Consider the following 19,179-nt stretch of genomic DNA (forward strand, 5'->3'; position numbering starts at 1 on the left):
CGTACGTTTAATGTACATTTAAGAAACTTGTAATTTTTCAATTTCGCTGTCTAACTAAAAATCCAAAATACAGCCTTACTTAAAATTGAAACAAGTTCGAATTTACTCACATATGTAGAATCCATGTTCTGTACAGCATTTACACAAAACGTAAAAAGCAAACCATTATCTAAGAGATAAAGTCAGTGATCTCCTTCTGACGCAACGAACTAAAACGGCTTGAAGAAGCAATGTTTCGCCAACATCTGTTGGGGTTGCATCGGCGTGTTGCTCAACGTAGCGCAAAGCGAGATCAAGGGCACTGGCTGCGGCAGTGTGTGGAACAACATCAGTCGGCGCGTCCCCTTCCTCCTCACTGTCATCTGCGTCGAGATCAGCTGACGTTCTCTGCACAGCTGCCACAATGTCCTCATCTGTGTATTCTTCATGGTCACAGTCGTCAACGGCCGTCCACTCTTCCACGCACTCTTCTTCTGCATTTTCACAACCTGGCATTCTTTTCACCAATTGAAGAAGTTCGCAATTTTCTTTTGTCGGGGGGAAAACTGTTTGGACAAACTCTAGCTCAGGCCAGAGATTTTTCCAAGACTTCTGTAAGGATTCCTTGCATGTGTTTTCCCAAGCTTCAGCAACCCAGTAAATAACATCTTTGATGTTCATTTTCATGAGTTTATCCAAAATTGTTAGCTCTTCATTATCTTCAAGTAGGCTACGAAGAAGCATTTTTCTATAATTCTGTTTCAAAGCCTGCAAAACCCCTTGGTCCATTGGCTGCAAAATTGATGTGACATTTGGTGGGAGAAAAATAGCCTTGATATCATCGCAAACAAGTTGCATTTCTTCTGGATGTGACGGAGCATTGTCTATAAGTAACAAAGTACGAGGAGGCAATCCATTTTCTTTGTTAAACGCCTTTACTTTTGGCACAAATTGCTTGTCAAACCATTCTTTGAACAAGGCACGATCCATCCAAGCTTTCTTTTGATTTCTGTAAAAAACAGGGAGAGAGTTCATGTTCATGTTCTTAAAACAGCGTGGTTTTGCCGATTTGCCGATAACCATCAGTGGAAGCTTATTTGTGGCAGAAGCATTGCTGCAGGCCAACACAGTTAGGCGCTGTTTATCCATTTTAAATCCTGGTGCAGATCGTTCCTCTTGTGATGCAAGACTTTTGGTAGGCAATGCTTTAAAGTTAAGTCCTGTCTCATCTGCGTTGTAAACTTGCTGGGGCGAGTAGGAAGAAATGATGCATTTGAACTCCTCAAGGTATTCAACAGCTGCTTCGTTGTCCGCTGACAATTTCTCCCCAGTTATTGTAAGCTGCCTGATTCCGTGTCTTTTCTTCCATCGGTCTAAGAAACCACAACTAGCCGTAAATGATACGTCACCGTCCATGAGCTTGTTCAATTGAAGCGCCTTTTCTTGAATTAGAGGGCCAGTGATAGGGATTCCTTTCTGTCTTTCTTGTGTAAACCATAAGAAAAGTGCTTCGTCCAATTTTTCGTAAGAAGACACTGTCGTCTTGCTACGTTTTTCAATCGTTTTTTCACTTGTGGTAGTGCAAAACTGCTCAATTTTACCTCTGTTCTTTTTCCAATCGGAAATTGTTGCTTTCCCGACACCAAATTCCTTCGATAACTGAGTGGCACTTTCACCTTTGTGAAGTCTTTTCAACACTTCCAGTTTTTCTTTTAATGTACACAACTTATGTTTACGTTTGCTTGCCATGATGATTAACAGCAGGGACAAGCACAGAATGTAAAGAAACCACACTACACACCACTCACAAGGACTCACAAAACACAGGGCAAGTGCGCGCACACGAACAATAACATTGCACAAAACACATCACTCAGCAGTAGCAGGTGGCACACTGACTCAGTGACTCATAGTTTGGGAACGGAAATCAAGAGGAATGCGTAGTTCTAGGCGGGGGGTCTAGGTCACTGCCCTTCCGCTACTACTCACCTACTGCCCGTCATATCGATTTTACCTCCGATCACAGTCACACTACAGTGCAGTTTAAATTGCAGTGTACTAGAATACGTAATTTCTTACCTTTAATTCTTGACACATCAGACGCTTAATACGCCTCATAAAGTCAATATATGGCATTATGTGACAAAACTCCGCCTAATCCGAATTTTCGCTAATCCGAACAGGGTTCGGTCCCAATTAGTTCGGATTACCGGGACTCTACTGTATTTCTGTTTTTCTTCTGCCATCACTATAAACAACACCGTGTAAATACAGTATTAGCTAAAAGTATAATTTTGGGTGACTATGCCTTTAATGGCAATTGTTATAAGTATTATTTTTATTCCTTTTTACACTTTCCAGCATCTATATTGCACTTATCTAATTGATAAATTTAAATATCTAAACTCAGTGGTAGCCCAAAGGGAGAATTAGATGCAGAGTTAACCCACAGTATGCAGTTTGGATGAAACAATTGGAGAAGGCACCAGGAGTATTGTGTGATCAATGAATTAAGGCAAAGGTTAAAGGTGAGGTGCTTAAGACAGTGGTAAAAACCAGCAATGATGTATGGAGCTGAGCCATAGGTAGTAAAGGAAGCAAAGAAGAAGAAGTTAGATGTGACAGAAAAGATCATTTGAAATGGATGTGTGGAGTTACAAAAAAGGACAGAATAAGGAAATGAGGCAATCAGAATTGCAACAAAGGTGGGAGAGATAGCTAAGAAAGTGCAGGAAAGTTGGTAGAAGTGGTATGGACATGTGATGAGGACAGACAATGAATATGCAGGAAAAAAGAATAATGGGAATGGAAGTACAGGGGAAGAGAAAGCTAGGATGGATGGAAAGTGAAAGAAGATCTGAAGGAGAAGTTCTTGATTAGCAAGGAGGTGCAGGACTGAGCTCTTTGGGGAAGGCTGATCAAGTACATCAGCCCCACAAAGAATTGGAAAGAGAAGAAGAAGAAGAAGAAGAAGAAGAAGAAGAAGAAGAAGAAGAAGAAGAAGAAGAAGAAGAAGAAGAACATATATTTGTCTAGGTCTGACTTTTTCTCATTTTTAAACTTTCTTCTATTATTTTAAATTAAATATATGGTACAATTCACACATATAGGAGTAATGTTGAAAGGTATAAAAAATATGGAAAGTGTCTTGTTTTTTTATTCTGAATTTTGTAGACTTCTTAACTGATCTGAATTATATTATACATCTCAATATCATACTTTTTCAGAGTTGCAGCTATCCCTAACTATCTCTGCTCAGTTACAAGCCAAAATGAAATTTTTATTTAAACTCATTTGCTCCATTTAAAGGTAAAGTTTTGAATTAATGAATTACTTTCAGCCTTCTTCCAGTAGAGTGAAAAATATTGAATTCAGATAATATTTGAAAAACGGGGAATGAATTTGGAGGAAAAGATTAAATAACTAACTAACTAACTAACTAACAAACAGGAAATACAAGTCACACAGGACTGACATTTTGAACTGAAGAGAGGACTCTTGAAAAAAATAATTTTGGGGGACTGTTTGTGATTTTGCAACATAAGTAATGTGTTGTAAGCTGTTGTACAACTTTGGCCACCTTTGGCTTGTATTATACCATAAACTTTTTTTTACCTTTTTTCACAATGAAAATGCAAGAATAAACATTTTTCTTGGTTCTGGTTTTATTACTGTTACTATTCTATAGGAGAAAAACAACTAAGAATTTCATTGTTCAGTGAACACATGACAGTAAATTTCAAGATTAGCTCAGTTATACCTAAAAATCTTTACTTAAACTATTCATGTATACTGTACTCTGTGTTACTTTGAAGTTGTAATGTACTGTATATACTGTAAAATGGGGAACATTTTAAGTACTGAAAAATGCACATATTGCTCAAATACTGCTGTGTCACAAGACCTTAATAAATGCTTCTTTTGGTCTTAATGATACAAAGCATCAGTAAAGTGGTTATTCTTTTTTATGCATTGGAATATCAGGATCTTGTGATACACTGGTAAAATCACTTGTAAATATGAAGAATTCACAAGTTGTCCACTGTATTATGTAATATCAAGAGAAATATGCCTCACGTAAGCCAATTCTGACCATTGCAAGGTGACATTATTTCAGTAGGCCACATTGCTGAGATGAGTAATCACTTAACTGATGTTTTGTATGTTAAGTGTTATTAAGAGCAAAATAAATCTTTGTTACAGTTTAGTTAAATTTAAAACATTCTGGACATAACCAGAACTTGCAAAAATTAAAACTCCTAAAATCACCCACTTTGTGCATTAGAGTACAAACAGAAATCCTTGCAACAACTGCTGGTCTCTACCATAATGTCCTCCATTAGTGAATGATATGATGGAATGCTTCTTAATTATTATTTTATTTTGTTCAGAAAGATGGTTATGTTTCTTTTTCCATTATTGTATATTCTTATTAAACTTGTGAGAATGCAAGTAAAATAAATTCATAAATCACTACTGGCAAGCATCTGTAAAACACACAAAATGCTATTATAACTCAAAGAATGAGAATAATTTATTCTTTCATGTACTTTTATTATATGATAATTCTATAATCTGATCGGCAAGAGATCCTTTCCATGTAAAATAGAGTGAATTATTAGTTATGGTAGTTACTAGTTAGTAGAGAGTTATCAGTCAAGGAAAACACCCAAGAGACCAGTACATCTGCAGCGAGGAGGTTTGTCTGCTCAGTTGTAATCAGCAGATCACTGCACAGAAGTGCAGTGTTTAATTCCTCTGCTGCACTGCATGACAGCAGCATCTGACAATGTAGCACTCAACATCTCTGCCGCGACACCCAACAGCAAACTGCTCAAGATCCCTGATGATGTGCTTTTGTCTTCAGATACAATACTGTGGCAGAAACAAAGACCACCCCACTGTTTCAAAGAGTTGTGTGCCATTTTAAGAATTTGTAAGTGGTTGCTGGGGACAGCAACTTCAAAGGGAGGGCTATGTAATGCCACTGAAAAGTTAAATCAGCCAGGGATGAGTCACACATCTTATGAGCTAGCATTCCATTAGCAGTGGCAGGGGTACCTATAAAATGGTGAAAAGAACTCCACCTAGTGCGGCAATGGTGAGCAGAACTTTTAAAGATAGCGAGCCACCTAAAAGAGACATGTAAATAACAAAAGCTACAATAGGTTCAAGAACAGGACAATGCAGAAGGTGAGACTTCTAGACAATTGCAGTTTCCCTTGTGACAATAGCACTCTTAAGTTAGTCTAGAAGAATGTGACCTCTACTTATGAAACATGTTGTCACATTTCAGTGTGTCACTGAATTATGCAGTTGGGAATACAGTCTTTTTTAAGATTATATACTATTATGCTTGGGGCGGCACAGTGGCACAGAGGTAGCGCTGCTGCCTTGCAGTAAGGAGTCCTGGGTTCGCTTCCTGGGTCCTCCCTGCATGGAGTTTGCATGTTCTCTCCGTGTCTGTGTCGGTTTCCTCCGGGTGCTCCAGTTTCCTCCCACAGTCCAAAGACATGCAGGTTAGGTGCATTGGTGATCCTACATTGTCCCTAGTGTGTGCTTAGTGTGCGGGTGTGTGTGTGTCCTGTGGTGGGCTATCGCCCTGCCCAGGGATTTGTTCCTGCCTTGCACCCTGTGCTGGCTGGGATTGGCTCCAGCAGACCCCCGTGACATAGCAGGTTGGGAAATGACTGACATGACTGACTATTATGCTTTACACCATAGCAATGTGCGTGAGTGCAGTGGTTGCTTCAGATCTGACTACTTCAATGTTCAATTCTGATGTGTTTAATACTGACTGTAATTTTGTTAGTAATTAGACTTGTACACACAGCACACAGAAATATGACTGAACCACATTGGTGTTGGTTCGTAAAAATGCTGTGAACAGTTTGTTAAACTTGCTGATGGAAACAATGGAGATGCTTGCTGACCTCAGCCTGCTAAGCATTCCAATCCACAAGACCATGGCATTACTGAGAGTGAATGTACAATGGAGGTAAACAAGAAAGTGCGCCGAGAGGAAACAGAAATGCTGCAACAGAGTTGACATTTGTGCTAAGTTGAAGGCTAAGTCAAACAGGTCATTGCTGCCATCTATCCTCCGTGCGAACATCCACTCCATTCATAACAAGCTTTACTATACCAGGCTACATTGTAGCACCCAGCGTGAATTGAGGAACTGCTGTGCTTTAGTTTTCATGGAAATATGGATACATGAGAACATCCCGGACTCTGCCATCCAGCTAGACTGGCTAACCATCTTCCAAACCAAAAGACAAGCTGCTCTGTGCCGTAAGACTCGTGTGGGCGATTTGTGTGTATATATCAACAAGGATTGGTGTTCTAACATAACAATCATCTGTTCAGCACTGGTGGAGCTTCTGTCGGTGAGATGCTGGGAATTTAATCTGCCGAGGGAATTTTCCGGAGTGATTATTGTCGTGGTGTACTTGACGCCCAGCGCTAATGTTAATTAAGCACTAGGTGAACCTTATAATACTATAAACAAACTGTAAACTGCATTTCCTGACAGGTTTCTGATGATTGTTGGTGACTTTAAGCACACTAGTCTGAAATCAACCCTACCAAAATTATACTGGTATGTTAATTTTCCAACAAGAAGGCAAAATATACTGGATCTGTTTCATATAAACCTACGTGGCGCATACCGAGCTGTGCCCCTCCCACAGCTGGGCTTCACAAACCACATCTCTGTTAAATTGATTCCTACTTAAGACCAGTATTGATCTGCTCAACACCTTTCATAAAAGAAATCAGAATAAGGCCAGAAGGATCCATTTCAATGCTTCAAGCCTGCTTTTAACTTACCATGGGACATGTTCAGAGAGGCTGCTACTTATGATAGAACTGTAAACTTGGAGGAGTACACAGCATCTGTGATCGGCTACATCACCAAATGTATAGATGACATCACTATCTTCAAGCACTACACCATAACAGCTAATAAGAAGCCCTGATTGACATCTAAGGTGAGAGCCCTGTTGAAACCCATGATGCTACCTTTAAGGCAGGTGATAAAGAAGAACTCAGAAAAGCAATGGTGAACTTGTCCCAAGCTGTCCTGGCAGCAAAATGGGCATATGCGAATAAAGTAGGCCTACAAGGTCTTTTCAGACACTAAGGACTCACTATGCATGTGGCAGGGAATCACAGCCCTCACAGGCTGTAGGGTTCCTCTACCAGACTGCGCTGCTGATGCCACTGTCCCTGACATACTAAATGTCTTTTATGTAAACATTGTAGAAACAAAACCCCACCTCCTCTAAATGACTAGGTGACCTGTCTGACAACAGCTGAGGTGAAGGCAAGCTTTTTCAGGGTCAATCCACACAAAGCTTCAGGACCAGACAACATAACTGGATGAGTGATTAAAGAATGTGCAGGTCAGCTGGCTGAAGTTTTCACAGACATTTTCCAAATATCTCTGAGTTAAGTGGCTGTAACTGTGTGCTTTAAGGCTACCACTATCATACCAATGCAGAAGAAGCAAATGGTGATGTGCCTGAGCAACTACCATCCCATAGCACTTATGTAGATTATCATGAAATGTTTTGAGAGAATAGTCATGTCACACTTTAATGGCAAACTTCCAAGTTCAACAGATCCACTACAATTTGAGAAGCACTTAAACCAATGGACTGATGACGCCATTTCCATGTTTTTCTATCTTGCCCTGTCTCACATGGACCAAAAAATACATGCACCAGAATATTGTTCATGGACTTCAGCTCAGCATTTAATACAATCAACCCATAGAAGCTGAAATCCAAACTTAGAGGACTAGGACTGAAAACATTGTGCAAATGGATTTTGGATTTCCTCACAACACGGCCCCAGCTGGTTTGCATTGTCACCAACATCTCAAGCACCATCACTCTGAGCACTGTGGCACCACAGGGCTGTGTCCTCTCTCCTCTGCTTTTCACCTTGTTGACACATGTTGACTGCACTGCTCAGTTTAGTTCTAACTAGGGGGCTCCGCCCCCTGCTCGCTTCGCTCGCCAACCCCTGGTGTTGGGAATGACAAAGAGCGTGATGTATGAATGAGATATAGAATAGTGTGACGGTGTAGATGATGCAAATAGAAAGCAAACAATAAAGTGTGTGGCACAGTGTAAAGGTTTATTGGAAAATTTCTTTGTACACGCCGTTTAAGTGTAAAAGGTAATTCCAGGTCAGAAATTGTAAGGTCAATGAAGATGGTCATTATCGTGATCAGAGTCAACTTTGTCAGAGCTTAGAAAGAGTTGTGTCTCTCCAGGAAGTAATGGAATGACTTGGGTATTTATGTTTTCCACATTAATATTTTTTGGACATAATATAGTGCGTTGTGTTAAAAGGGGCATTTGGTCTAATGAGATTGCTGTTCCAAATCTCTCTGTAACTAAGTCGTCGCAGATAAAGGCTTGAGGAATTGTAATAATATGTGGCTGAAGTCCATCTGTATTGGTGAGTGTACCATCTCTCAGTTGTAATAAGCAATTGTTATGATCTGGTTCTGGACATCGTATCTTTTTTACTAACTGTATCTTTTGAAAGCAATGCCAATTGTCTGTGTATTTTAAGGTGCACTGAACAATAGCTGAGTGCATGGCATCTAGAAGAATAGCTAATCACTGTTTAAAATCTCCTCCTAATAAAAGTACCTTTCCTCCAAATCGAATATTATTATTCATAAACGTTTGTAGAAGTTTATGAATGGTGTTGAGTAAGTGACTTCATGCCATTGTACATTCATCAATAAACAACATTTTTTGAAGACGAATGTCACGTGCCGTGCCACCGTTAATGTTCATAGTGGATACCGATTTGTAGGATCTAATGCAGTTGATAAAGATTTCACTTTCAGGTACATCGTCAGTTAGAATCTTCTGTAGATATTCAGTATATGAATGTAAAGAAGGCAGTCTAATTTGACCCTTTTGACAACAACGTCTAAATGTATTACTTGTATTGCCAGTTGTTTCTTCAGGGAAGTGAACTGAATGACAATGATTGCAAATGACATTCATTAATCCGAATGAATTTTCCCGGTGTATGTTTTGCTTGTGCCGTTTGAGAGGCGCGTTGTTGCATATGTAGTATTTGGGACGTGTTGTTTTGGAGCTGTAATCGATTTGCCTGTGCTGTGTGAGACGCCCGTTGTAGCCTTCCTTGCCGTTAACGTATGTCTGAGACGGGAGGTGTTTCGTTTTGAATCCGTGCCTGTTGCGATGCAGCACTTTGATTGATAGATTGCGTCATGTGGATCCAGGATGTAGATTTGTGCATATTTGCGTTGTTGATTTGTTTCAGGGTGCACTGTTCCAATGCGATGCAGTATTTGTGCACATATGGGAAAGCAGTATGGGCCATTGCCTTTTGGTGGCCTGATATTTACTAAAAGCAAATGAACTATTGTAGGATCTAACGCAGTTCATAAAGTTTTTACTTTTAGGTACATCGTTAGTTAGAAGCTTTAGTTGAGCTTTGCGTTTTTGGAGTCGAGGCATTTTTTCTTTTAGAAATATGGATAAGTAATAAGGAGTATTGCACTCACTGTTAATATGGAGACTTTTCTGCGGTTGAACTGTTAATAGTGCCTTATTGTAATGAGATCCACCTATGCTGCATAGCCGTCTATTTTGTTGTTTCTTTCGTGTTCGTGTGTTTGTTCCTGTTATCCTTTCCTTTTCGTTTTGTACCCATGACCGTGTATTCATGACTTGTTTCTTTCTCAGCATCCGAAATATGGATAAGTAATAAGGAGGGTCGCAGTCACTGTTAATATGTTTCCTTTTCTGCAGTTGAACGGTTAATAGTGCTTTATTGTAAGGAGATCCACCAATGCTGACACCTATGCTGTCTAGTGTGAAGGTGCTGACGTTCACTTTAGAATATGTGGCTTTGGGTGTGACTTCTTATGGATGTGGGTGGGTGGGGGGGGGGGATTGTTGAGGATTGTTGTTGCGCGAGCGTCTTCTTTCTTTTTGTGTTCCTGTGTCTTGTTGAATCCCCCTCTTTGTGTGTGTCCCGTCCCTCGCTTGTAGGGTCTGTGGGGTGGTTTTGTGTTCTTTTTTTTGTGTTCCATGGGCTTGTTGAACCCCCCTCTTGGTGTGTGTCCCGTCCGGTGCCTGTAGGGGGGGTAGGGGTTGCCTTGCTGTTGTGCGCCAGCCTCTTTTTTTTTTTTTTTTTTTTTTTTTCGGGTCTAGTTTCGTGTGCAATGTGTTTCGTGCTTTTCCTGCGTTTGACTTTGCGCCTCATTTCTCCTTTTTGTATGTGCTCACTCCTTTTTTCTGTGGTCTTGTCCGCCACTCGCGGCCCCTCATCCGCCTTTGTCGCCCTCTTTTCTCCGCCTTTCTCCGACTCTCGCGGACTCTTTTTGCGCCTGCGCCTCTCGCGGCCCCTCATCCGCCTCTCTCGCCCTCTTTTGTCCGCCTTTCTCGGCTCCTCAGCCGACTCTCGCGGACTCTTTTTGCGCCTGCGCAGTACGTCTTTTTGCAGCTACGGCCCATGGCCGGATGTGCCTGCGTCCATCATCCGGTTTAGCATTCTCGGTTAGTAATATGGATTGTATAATCAGATTTTCTGATGACACAACTATAGTAGTCCTCAATAGTAACAGTGATGAGTCAACTTACAGAAAAAGGATTAAGCACCTGATAGCCCGGTGTGAGGCTAACATCTTGTCTCTTAAAATTGACAGAATGAAAGAAATAGTTGTTGACTTCAGGAAATCCCGTCCAGTTCACAGTTCTCTCCATATAAATAGTTACATCATTGAGAGAGTTGAAAACATCAAGTTCCTGGGTGTATACATTACTGAAGACATTATCCTGAGCCTTTACTGCTACTCTGTTGTTAAGAAAGCAAAACAATGGCTTTACTTCATGTGACAGCTGAGAAAGGCAAGTCTTTCTCCTTCCATCCTCACCACATTCTATAGAGGAGTCATAGAGGGTGTGCTGACCAGTTCCATCATAGTGTGGTATGGAAATTATAATGCAGCTGACCGCAAGTCACTACGGAGGATTGTTAAGACGGCTGAGAACATCATCAGAGTGTCCATTCCATCCATACAGGAGACATATAACACTCGTTTAAGTTGGGCGTCCAGCATTGCAGCTGAACCCACCCACCCTGCACATAGGCTCTTTGTGCTTTTATTGTCGACTAGACAGTATTGCAGCATTTGAACTAGATCATTTAGATTGTGTAACAGTTTTTTTTCCTCAAGCTGTATGACTCAACGCTCTTGCACCCTCTCTTCCCACTGCAAAACTGTCAACTCTGAATTATGATCTAAAACTATCTACATCCTTCTTAAAATGCCTTAAAATGCATAAACAGTTTTCTTTTAAATATTCATCTCCATTGTTCAATTCAGAATTACGGTCTATGAAAGCACCATTAGACATGACATTCTACAGTACTTTCAGAATGGAGAACATGTATCTCTGGCACTGCCCTCCAAAGGTTTAAGTCCTATCTGACTGATAGGCAAGAGTTTGTTAGTGTTGGCAACACTAGATCTAGCTCAGTGCCAGTTATACAAGGAGTTCCTCAGGGCTCTGTCCTCAGCCTTCTGTTCTTCTGTATCTACAGTTTATACTTCTCCTTGGCCATATTATTCGTAGATTTAAACATTTTTATGCAGATGATATTCAGCTCTATTTCAATGTTAAAAGCAAAATTTTATCAGAGCTTTCTGAGCTCACAACTTGCCTCAGTGAAATAAAAACCTGGATGGAGCAGAGCTCTTAAAATTAAGCTGCAACAAAACTGAACTCCTGCAAATTGGCACTAATGCGCATCCTAAGAAAATGAGCTTCTTTTCAGTCACTTTGGACGGTGATCTCATCAGAACTTCTTCTAATGCAAGGAAACTTGGTGTCATCTTTGATTCCTCCCTTTCTCATTCCACCCACTTAAACCACATTAAGAAACTTTCCTACTTTCATGGCCGTAACATATACCTTATTTGCTCATTCCTATCCTTTTCTAATGCTGAGAAACTTGTCCATGCTTTTATCACATCCTGTATCGATTATTGTAATTCCCTATTAGCAGGTGCCACTTCTAATCTTATATCACAGCTCCAGCTGATTCAAAAATCTGCTGCAAGTGTCCAAACACATACCAGTAACATTGAGCACATAACTCCCATCCTCTTTCACCTCCACTGGCTTACTGTGTCTTACAGAATTGAATTTAAAATTCTATTATCAACTTATAAAGCTTTAAATGGCCTTGCACTGGACCACATCACTGATCTTCTCCATCACTATACTCCTGTTCGCCCCACTAAGGTCCTCTGATTCAGGCAATCTTGTTGTGCCCCACACTAACATATAGTACACTCTGTGGGTGACAGGGCCTTTAGCTGTATAGCACCCAGACTTTGGAAGGACATCCCAGAATTAATGAGATCAGCTGACTCTATTCATTCTTTAAAAAAAACTTAAAACTCATCTGCTCAGGAAGGCTTTTAACTTGACCTAACCTGCTGCCCCTTCTTTCAGTATACCTCTCTATCCAGATGCTCTGGATAATTTGTATGTATGTAATATCACACATTATGCTATTTGTTCAGGTTTTTCTTTTAGTATTGAATTTAGTATTTTACTCTGGTTTATTGTCTTTTATTCTGTTTAATGCTTTATATCTCCTGTATGTATCTGTTTAGTGTTATACCCTGCTATTTAAATAAGTGCTTTGAGCACGGGAAAGGTGCTATTTAAATAAAATACATTATTATTATTATTATTATTATTATTAATATTATTAATTTAATGCACACTGCACTGTGTATGATATCTGTTAAATGCATTATCTGCCCATTTTGCACATTTTAAAACACAGTATTGTTACTACTAAGCTGTTATCAACCCAGCTTACTGAACTGCTGAATTATGTCCTACTGTCAGTTACCTTACTCGGACCTTACTCTTTCTTCATTATGTAAAGCACTTTGAGCTACTTTTTTGTAAGAAAATGTGCTATATAAATAAATGTTGTTGTTGTTGTTGTTGTTACAGCAATTGCACTTTTTGTTTCTGTGTGTACGCATTGATTTACTGCCCACTGTCTTGTCTACTGCACTATATGTTGTATTGCGTTAAATGTTGTATACACTGTCTTGTCATATTATGTGTTGTTTGTTTTCCATTGTGGTCCTGAAGGCACACAATTTCATCCCACCCTGTACTCTGCACATGATGAGATGACAATAAACTTGACACTTGAACTTGAACATTTGTCTTTATCAATGCTTGCCTTTCCTCCATGAATATCATAATGTTCACCAAAATTCATATTGACATTTCCATGAACTAAACAAAAAAGAAAGGACATTAAAATGTCCCCACATTAAAGCAAGCCAACAGCAGTCTGTAAGCAGGAGTCTTCCAATTAATATTGAAATTTCCATTCTTCTTCATGCATCTTCCAGCCATCCAGAACTTTTTGTGTGGAGTTCATTTCAAGTATTAAATTGTGTGCTTACTTTACTTTATAGCAATAGATTCAATAATTATAATAGTACAAAAATATGCAAAGTTCAGCTATAGAAATAGTCTACTTACTTTTTCCTGTTCAGATATCCAGAGATGATTAGGTAGAATGAAGTAAGCACAGTAACTCCCATAACTACTCCAAACACGACAAGCCATATTGTGAAAGGCTGAGTGACTGGTGGTGCTAAAGTTGGAGGATACCCAACAAACTCTAAGGTTTTGTCATCTAACATAAAAGCACTGTTAAATCGATGTCTTGACAGCCTAAAACAGACAGACAGGGACAGGTTAATTTAACAGCTAAAAATGATTTGGCCATATGATAACATACAACCAGTTTGTTGTTGAAAAGTATTTTTTAGAATTTCTATAATGTGATATTGGATCTTGACACACGTTAAATCTCTAAATGTAGCCTGGTGTGGCTGTACTATGTTAATATCTGAGTAAAAATTAAAATGCAGCAAAAAGCTGATTATCTGGCTGTACGCTTGCACTGCAAGAACTGCATTCTATTAAGCCAAATATTTTAAAACGAACAGCCAACAATGGCACAATTATTTCCTTAATACTCAGGTAAAACATTGTCTAAACTGTAGGTAAATAAATGGTTAGTTAAATTCTCTGCAGCTTTGCTTAGCTATCCATCTATCCATTGATCCATTTACCCATTTTATAATCTGTTTATACAGTTCAGGGTCAGCTAGGCATGAACGAACCCTGCACAGAGCACTAGTCCATAACAGAACCTGAATTAAAATTGACTGTTCTGCATTATTGGAAATTATTCACTATATGTTATTAATAGTATTCAATTAATAAATAATTCAAGCAGGAATGAATATCATAATAAATTATTCTTACTGTATTGCCTCGGCAACATATTCTTTGGGAACAAACCTACTTTGATTTTTCACCAAAAAATGGAAAGAAACTCTTTGGGTGTAATCAAAGACTTCAACGTCATTTTCCCTGAGAAGAAAAAAAAGGCAGAATTGCACTTTATAATTTTAGAATGTAAGTTTCCATTAATATCTAGATTTTTGCTGCCAGAGAACAAAGAATGGTGAATGACTGCCATTCATCTGGAGAGTGGGATATCTAAAAAAACAGTGAACAGTTCAGGAACTATCTAGAGGTACACTGTGACTTCAAAAACAAGACAATGGCGGACGACTGTATGGAGAAACCAGACTGCTTAGAACCTGTGACTGGCAAGGAGATTGTAATTTGTAAGTGCAGTAGATTAAAGAAATGGCAGCTGAGGAGGTCACTGAACCCTCTTCCACTTCATGGATGGCACCAGCAGTCCAAATAATAATAATAATAATAATACATTTTATTTATATAGCGCCTTTCCCATGCTCAAGGCACTTACAGAATATAATAAAGAACGGCAGAATATACAGTATATAGCATTGTACAAACCAGATAAATAAATAAAGAAGATTAAGACAGTAAATTCTGAAAAAAACAGACAACATAATTGATGGTCTAGCACACACATACAGGTTACATTGGCATCTTGACAGAGATGTAAACTGAGAGAAAGGTAACAAAGTCAAGTACAGCTAAAAGCCTTCCTGAACAGATGAGTTTTGAGTTGTTTTTTAAAGGAATTCATGGAGTCAGCTGACCTGATTAATTTTGGTAGGTCATTCCAGAGTCTGGGCGCTATACAGCTGAAGGCCCTGTCACCCATGGAGTGTAGATTAGTGAGGGGCACAACAAGATTACCAGAATCAGAGGACCTTAGTGGGCGGGCAGGCACATAGTGATGGAGGAGGTCACTGATGTAGTTTGGTGCGAGGTTATTTAAAGCTTTGTAGGTTATTAGTAGGATTTTATATTCGATTCTGTAGGACACAGGGAGCCAGTGAAGACGGAGCAGGATGGGTGTGATGTGCTCGCTGCTGCTGGTTCGAGTAAGGACTCTTGCAGCTGAGTTTTGAATAAGCTGGAGCTGTGATATAAGATTAGAAGGGGCACCTGCCAGTAGGGAATTACAATAATCGATGCGGGATGTGATAAAAGCATGGACAAGTTTCTCAGCATTAGAGAAGGAGAGGAAGGAGCGAACACGGGATATGTTACGGAGGTGAAAGTAAGAAAGTTTCTTAATGTGATTTATGTGGGTGGAATAAGTGAGGGAGGAATCAAAAATGACACCAAGATTTTTTACAGTAGAGGCAGGTCTGATGAGATCACTGCCAAGATGGACTGGGAAGGAGCTCATTTTATTAAGTTGCATTTTAGTCCCAATTTGCAGGAGTTCAGTTTTATTGCAATTTAATTTTAAAGAGTTCTGCTCCATCCAGGTTTTAATTTCACTAAGGCAGGTTGTGAGCTGAGAAAGCTCTGATGAAGTTCCACTTTTAACATTGAAGTAGAGCTGGGTATCATCTGCATAAAAATGATAATCCAATCCATAACTACGGATAATATGGCCAAGGGGAAGTATATAAATACAGAAAAGCAGAGGACCAAGGACAGAGCCCTGAGGGACTCCTTGTGTGACTGGCACGGAGTTGGATCTGCTGTTGCCAAGACTAACAAACTCTTGCCTATCACTCAGATAGGACTTGAACCACTGGAGGGCAGTGCCAGAGATACCCAGCATGTTCTCCATTCTGGACAGTAGGATGTCATGTCTGACTGTGTCAAATGCTGCACTGAGGTCTAACAGAATTAATATGCTAGTTTGTCCAGAGTCTGCTGCCATAAGCAAATACAGAAAAAGGGAAAAAAATGTTGGTTCTGCTTTCATTTTGATCAACTAAACTTTGTCGTAAAGTCCAGCTACTACATGTCTGGTCATGCAGGAGCTTAGTTAAAACTTTTTTTTTAAAGGATAAAAAGAATCTGGATTGGAATTAGTCAGGAAATTGGTGATCAGTATCAGCCATAATAAAAATCTGATCAGAGCATCCCTAGTAAATAAACACATCATTATAAACAACTCTGGTGACAACAAGAAAAAAACCCAATAATCTCTAAGCATCCTACTGATTCATGGATAACTGCTATGTAAACGTGAGAGCCATCAAAAGCCTGTGCAGGTCCCTGCTAATGAGGTTTATCTGTAGAGCCATCTTGTCTTCAGTGTTGCATTGATGGCTGATCAGCAAATCTTTTTTCTGGTAGTGAATCATAAACTAGCCATGAATAAAGAGTTTTACTCTTGTGCTGACACTTCTCTTAACTAACTTTGGATGTGTCACATATGTGTGCTGTGATTGCCTCTACTGTCTCCTTGATCCAAAGTTCTGTGTTGGAATAAACTCCTGCAGCCAAGGACGAAGGAATTCAACCAAGTGTGGCCAAAGGTGTTAAACGAAGTCAGCTATGTGGATCTCTACCCTGCAAATGAGGGATTAAGTAAACGTAGAGCCAGAGAAATTGTGTAATTTAAAGGGCCCTCTCTTAAAATTGGTCTAAAGATATACTTTGAATGGACTAATTTTAATTTGTGTTTGTACTATAAAGCTGGCTTATAATGAATGCATGATGTTAATGTTTACTTGTTTTTGTAAGGCATATATTAAATTAGACTAGATTAGATAAACTTTATTAATCCAATGGGGAAATTCAGATACATACGACAGTAGGAACATAAAAAACAAGGATACAGACTCACAGGTCAGATAATACAGTCAATCATTCACTCAATCGATAAGTAAATAAATAAAAATAAACAAGTACATTGGGTTGATGCATTGAATTGCCTGATAGCAGCAGGCAGAAAAGACCCCCAGAAGCACTTCTTAGCACACTGTGATGGAATGAGTCTGTGGCTAAAAGTACTCCAAGAGAACACCTCCTGGAGGTGATGGAAGGGATTTTTCATGATGGCATCCAATTATACCTCCATCCTCTTTTCCACAACACCTTCCAGTGTGTCTAGGGTTTGCCCTGTGATGGAGCAGGCTTTCCTGATATGTTTGTTCAGGCATTGTGCTTCTTTTGTGCTCAAGTTTATTCCCCAGGAGACTGCAGTGTAATATAATACATTGGCTACTATGGACTGATTGGACATTTCCAGTAGCTTTCAGCACACATCAAAAGACCTGAGTCTCCTTAGGAAGAACGGTCTGCTCTGACCCTTCTTGTACAATGTCACTGTGTTGTCAGATTAGTCCAGTTTGTTGTACCCTTAGGTGCTTGTAGCTCTGCATCACTTCCACGTCCTCCCCTTGAATGGTGACAGGTCTTAGATGCTCCATGGCACACCATCTCTTTTGTCTTGCTGATGCTGAGTTACAGATTGTTGTCTCTGTACCACAGGAAGAAGTCCTCCACAACCTTCCTATACTCCGACTCATTTCCATTCTTAATGCAATCTATGATGTTGGAATCATCTAAACATTTCTGTAGATGTCAGGCATTAGTATTGTGCTGGAAGTGTGCTGTGTAGAGGGTAAACAGGAAGGGAGACAGGACAGTTCCCTGAGGTGTTCCAGTATTAAACACCACCATTTCTGACACACAGTCCCTTAGCCTCACAAACTGCTGTCTTAGGATAGAAATTTAAAGAGTATATAGAACGACTTACGTAAAGTTGACATAATTTACTTGTTCATCCTTAAAACGCTTCCTCAAGGCAAAAGCTACAGTTGCTTTGAAATAATACATTTCATTTTCATCCCATTCGTACTGCATAAAAATAAAAAGAGGACATGAAAGTGATTAATGTCAATTTTGTTAACACGGCCAACTCAAAATCAGTCTTTCTGTTAATTTTTACATTACTGTATATATAAAATGTATTATGTTTAAGAATCATAATAGGAATCTGTACTTGAAGACTGACACTTCCAAGTGTGTGTGCTTTTTGGCAAAACAGAAAATGAAAAACAAAAAGACTTTAAAATGCCTTGAATAATTTTGAAAACTTTGTCACACCTTTACATATTAGGTTGCTGAGACAAATTCTAGTAGTTCAATTTTCAGTGTGTGTTTCCTTGCAGATACTCACCGACTTACATAAATAATGAAGGTTCAAACTGGTGAAGACATTCATTCCCTGTGACGTTTCTTCCTCATTTCATTTAATGAATGTAATTAGGAACATATTTGGGTCGCATGTTTGATCATTTAAAAATCAAAGTGCTGACTGGAGCTAAAAATCAACCTATCACTCATGACAGACAGTTTAATTGATCAGCTAACCTCTTTCTCCATTAGGTCACTAGAGACTAAGGCCAAAATGGACTGCACAGAAAAAGGGTAGCTCAGTTGCCTAAACACATTCATCAGCAGGCTCAATTTTTACATATTTATATATGCAGAGTTAAATGGCAAATTTGCCTTTTCAACTTCTATATTAATTTTAGAAGAGGTAAAATCAAATAAACAGAAACACATTTAGAAACATTTCTCACTGTTGAGTTGCAGTGTCATTCCTTTAGATAAACAGCTCTGGAGGCATTTATATTGAAAAAAAGCAATCCCGAACTTTGGACCATTACACATTTTTACTGATATGATAATCAAGAATATTTGTACCTTAGTTCCAAGAAGTCAAGAAGTCTGCTCGTGATATGTCAAAACATGAACTTTGGACTTAACTTATTTTTAGATATTCCTATGCATGCCTAGTAACTTATTGTAATAAAAAACTTAAAACAAACTAGTAATTTATGGAAGATCTTTACTATGAACTATATGGCTATTTCCATTTTCT

The 19,179-nt window shown here is 39.2% G+C and overlaps 1 protein-coding gene across 1 annotated transcript in view; it reads right to left on the reverse strand.

Moving 5' to 3' along the window:
• Positions 1-19,179, reverse strand: part of ace2 (angiotensin I converting enzyme 2) — a 104,843-nt gene that overhangs the window by 13,997 nt on the left and 71,667 nt on the right. The window contains exons 15-17 of the mRNA XM_028799807.2: positions 18,049-18,149; positions 14,361-14,468; positions 13,566-13,760 (exon numbers count right to left, since the gene is read on the reverse strand). Of these exons, the coding sequence (XP_028655640.1) occupies positions 13,566-13,760; positions 14,361-14,468; positions 18,049-18,149 (404 nt within the window). The remainder of the gene's footprint in view (positions 1-13,565; positions 13,761-14,360; positions 14,469-18,048; positions 18,150-19,179) is intronic.

Source organism: Erpetoichthys calabaricus, chromosome 4 (genome assembly GCF_900747795.2).
Source record: "Erpetoichthys calabaricus chromosome 4, fErpCal1.3, whole genome shotgun sequence".
In the NCBI taxonomy this organism is placed as follows: Eukaryota; Metazoa; Chordata; class Cladistia; order Polypteriformes; family Polypteridae; genus Erpetoichthys; species Erpetoichthys calabaricus.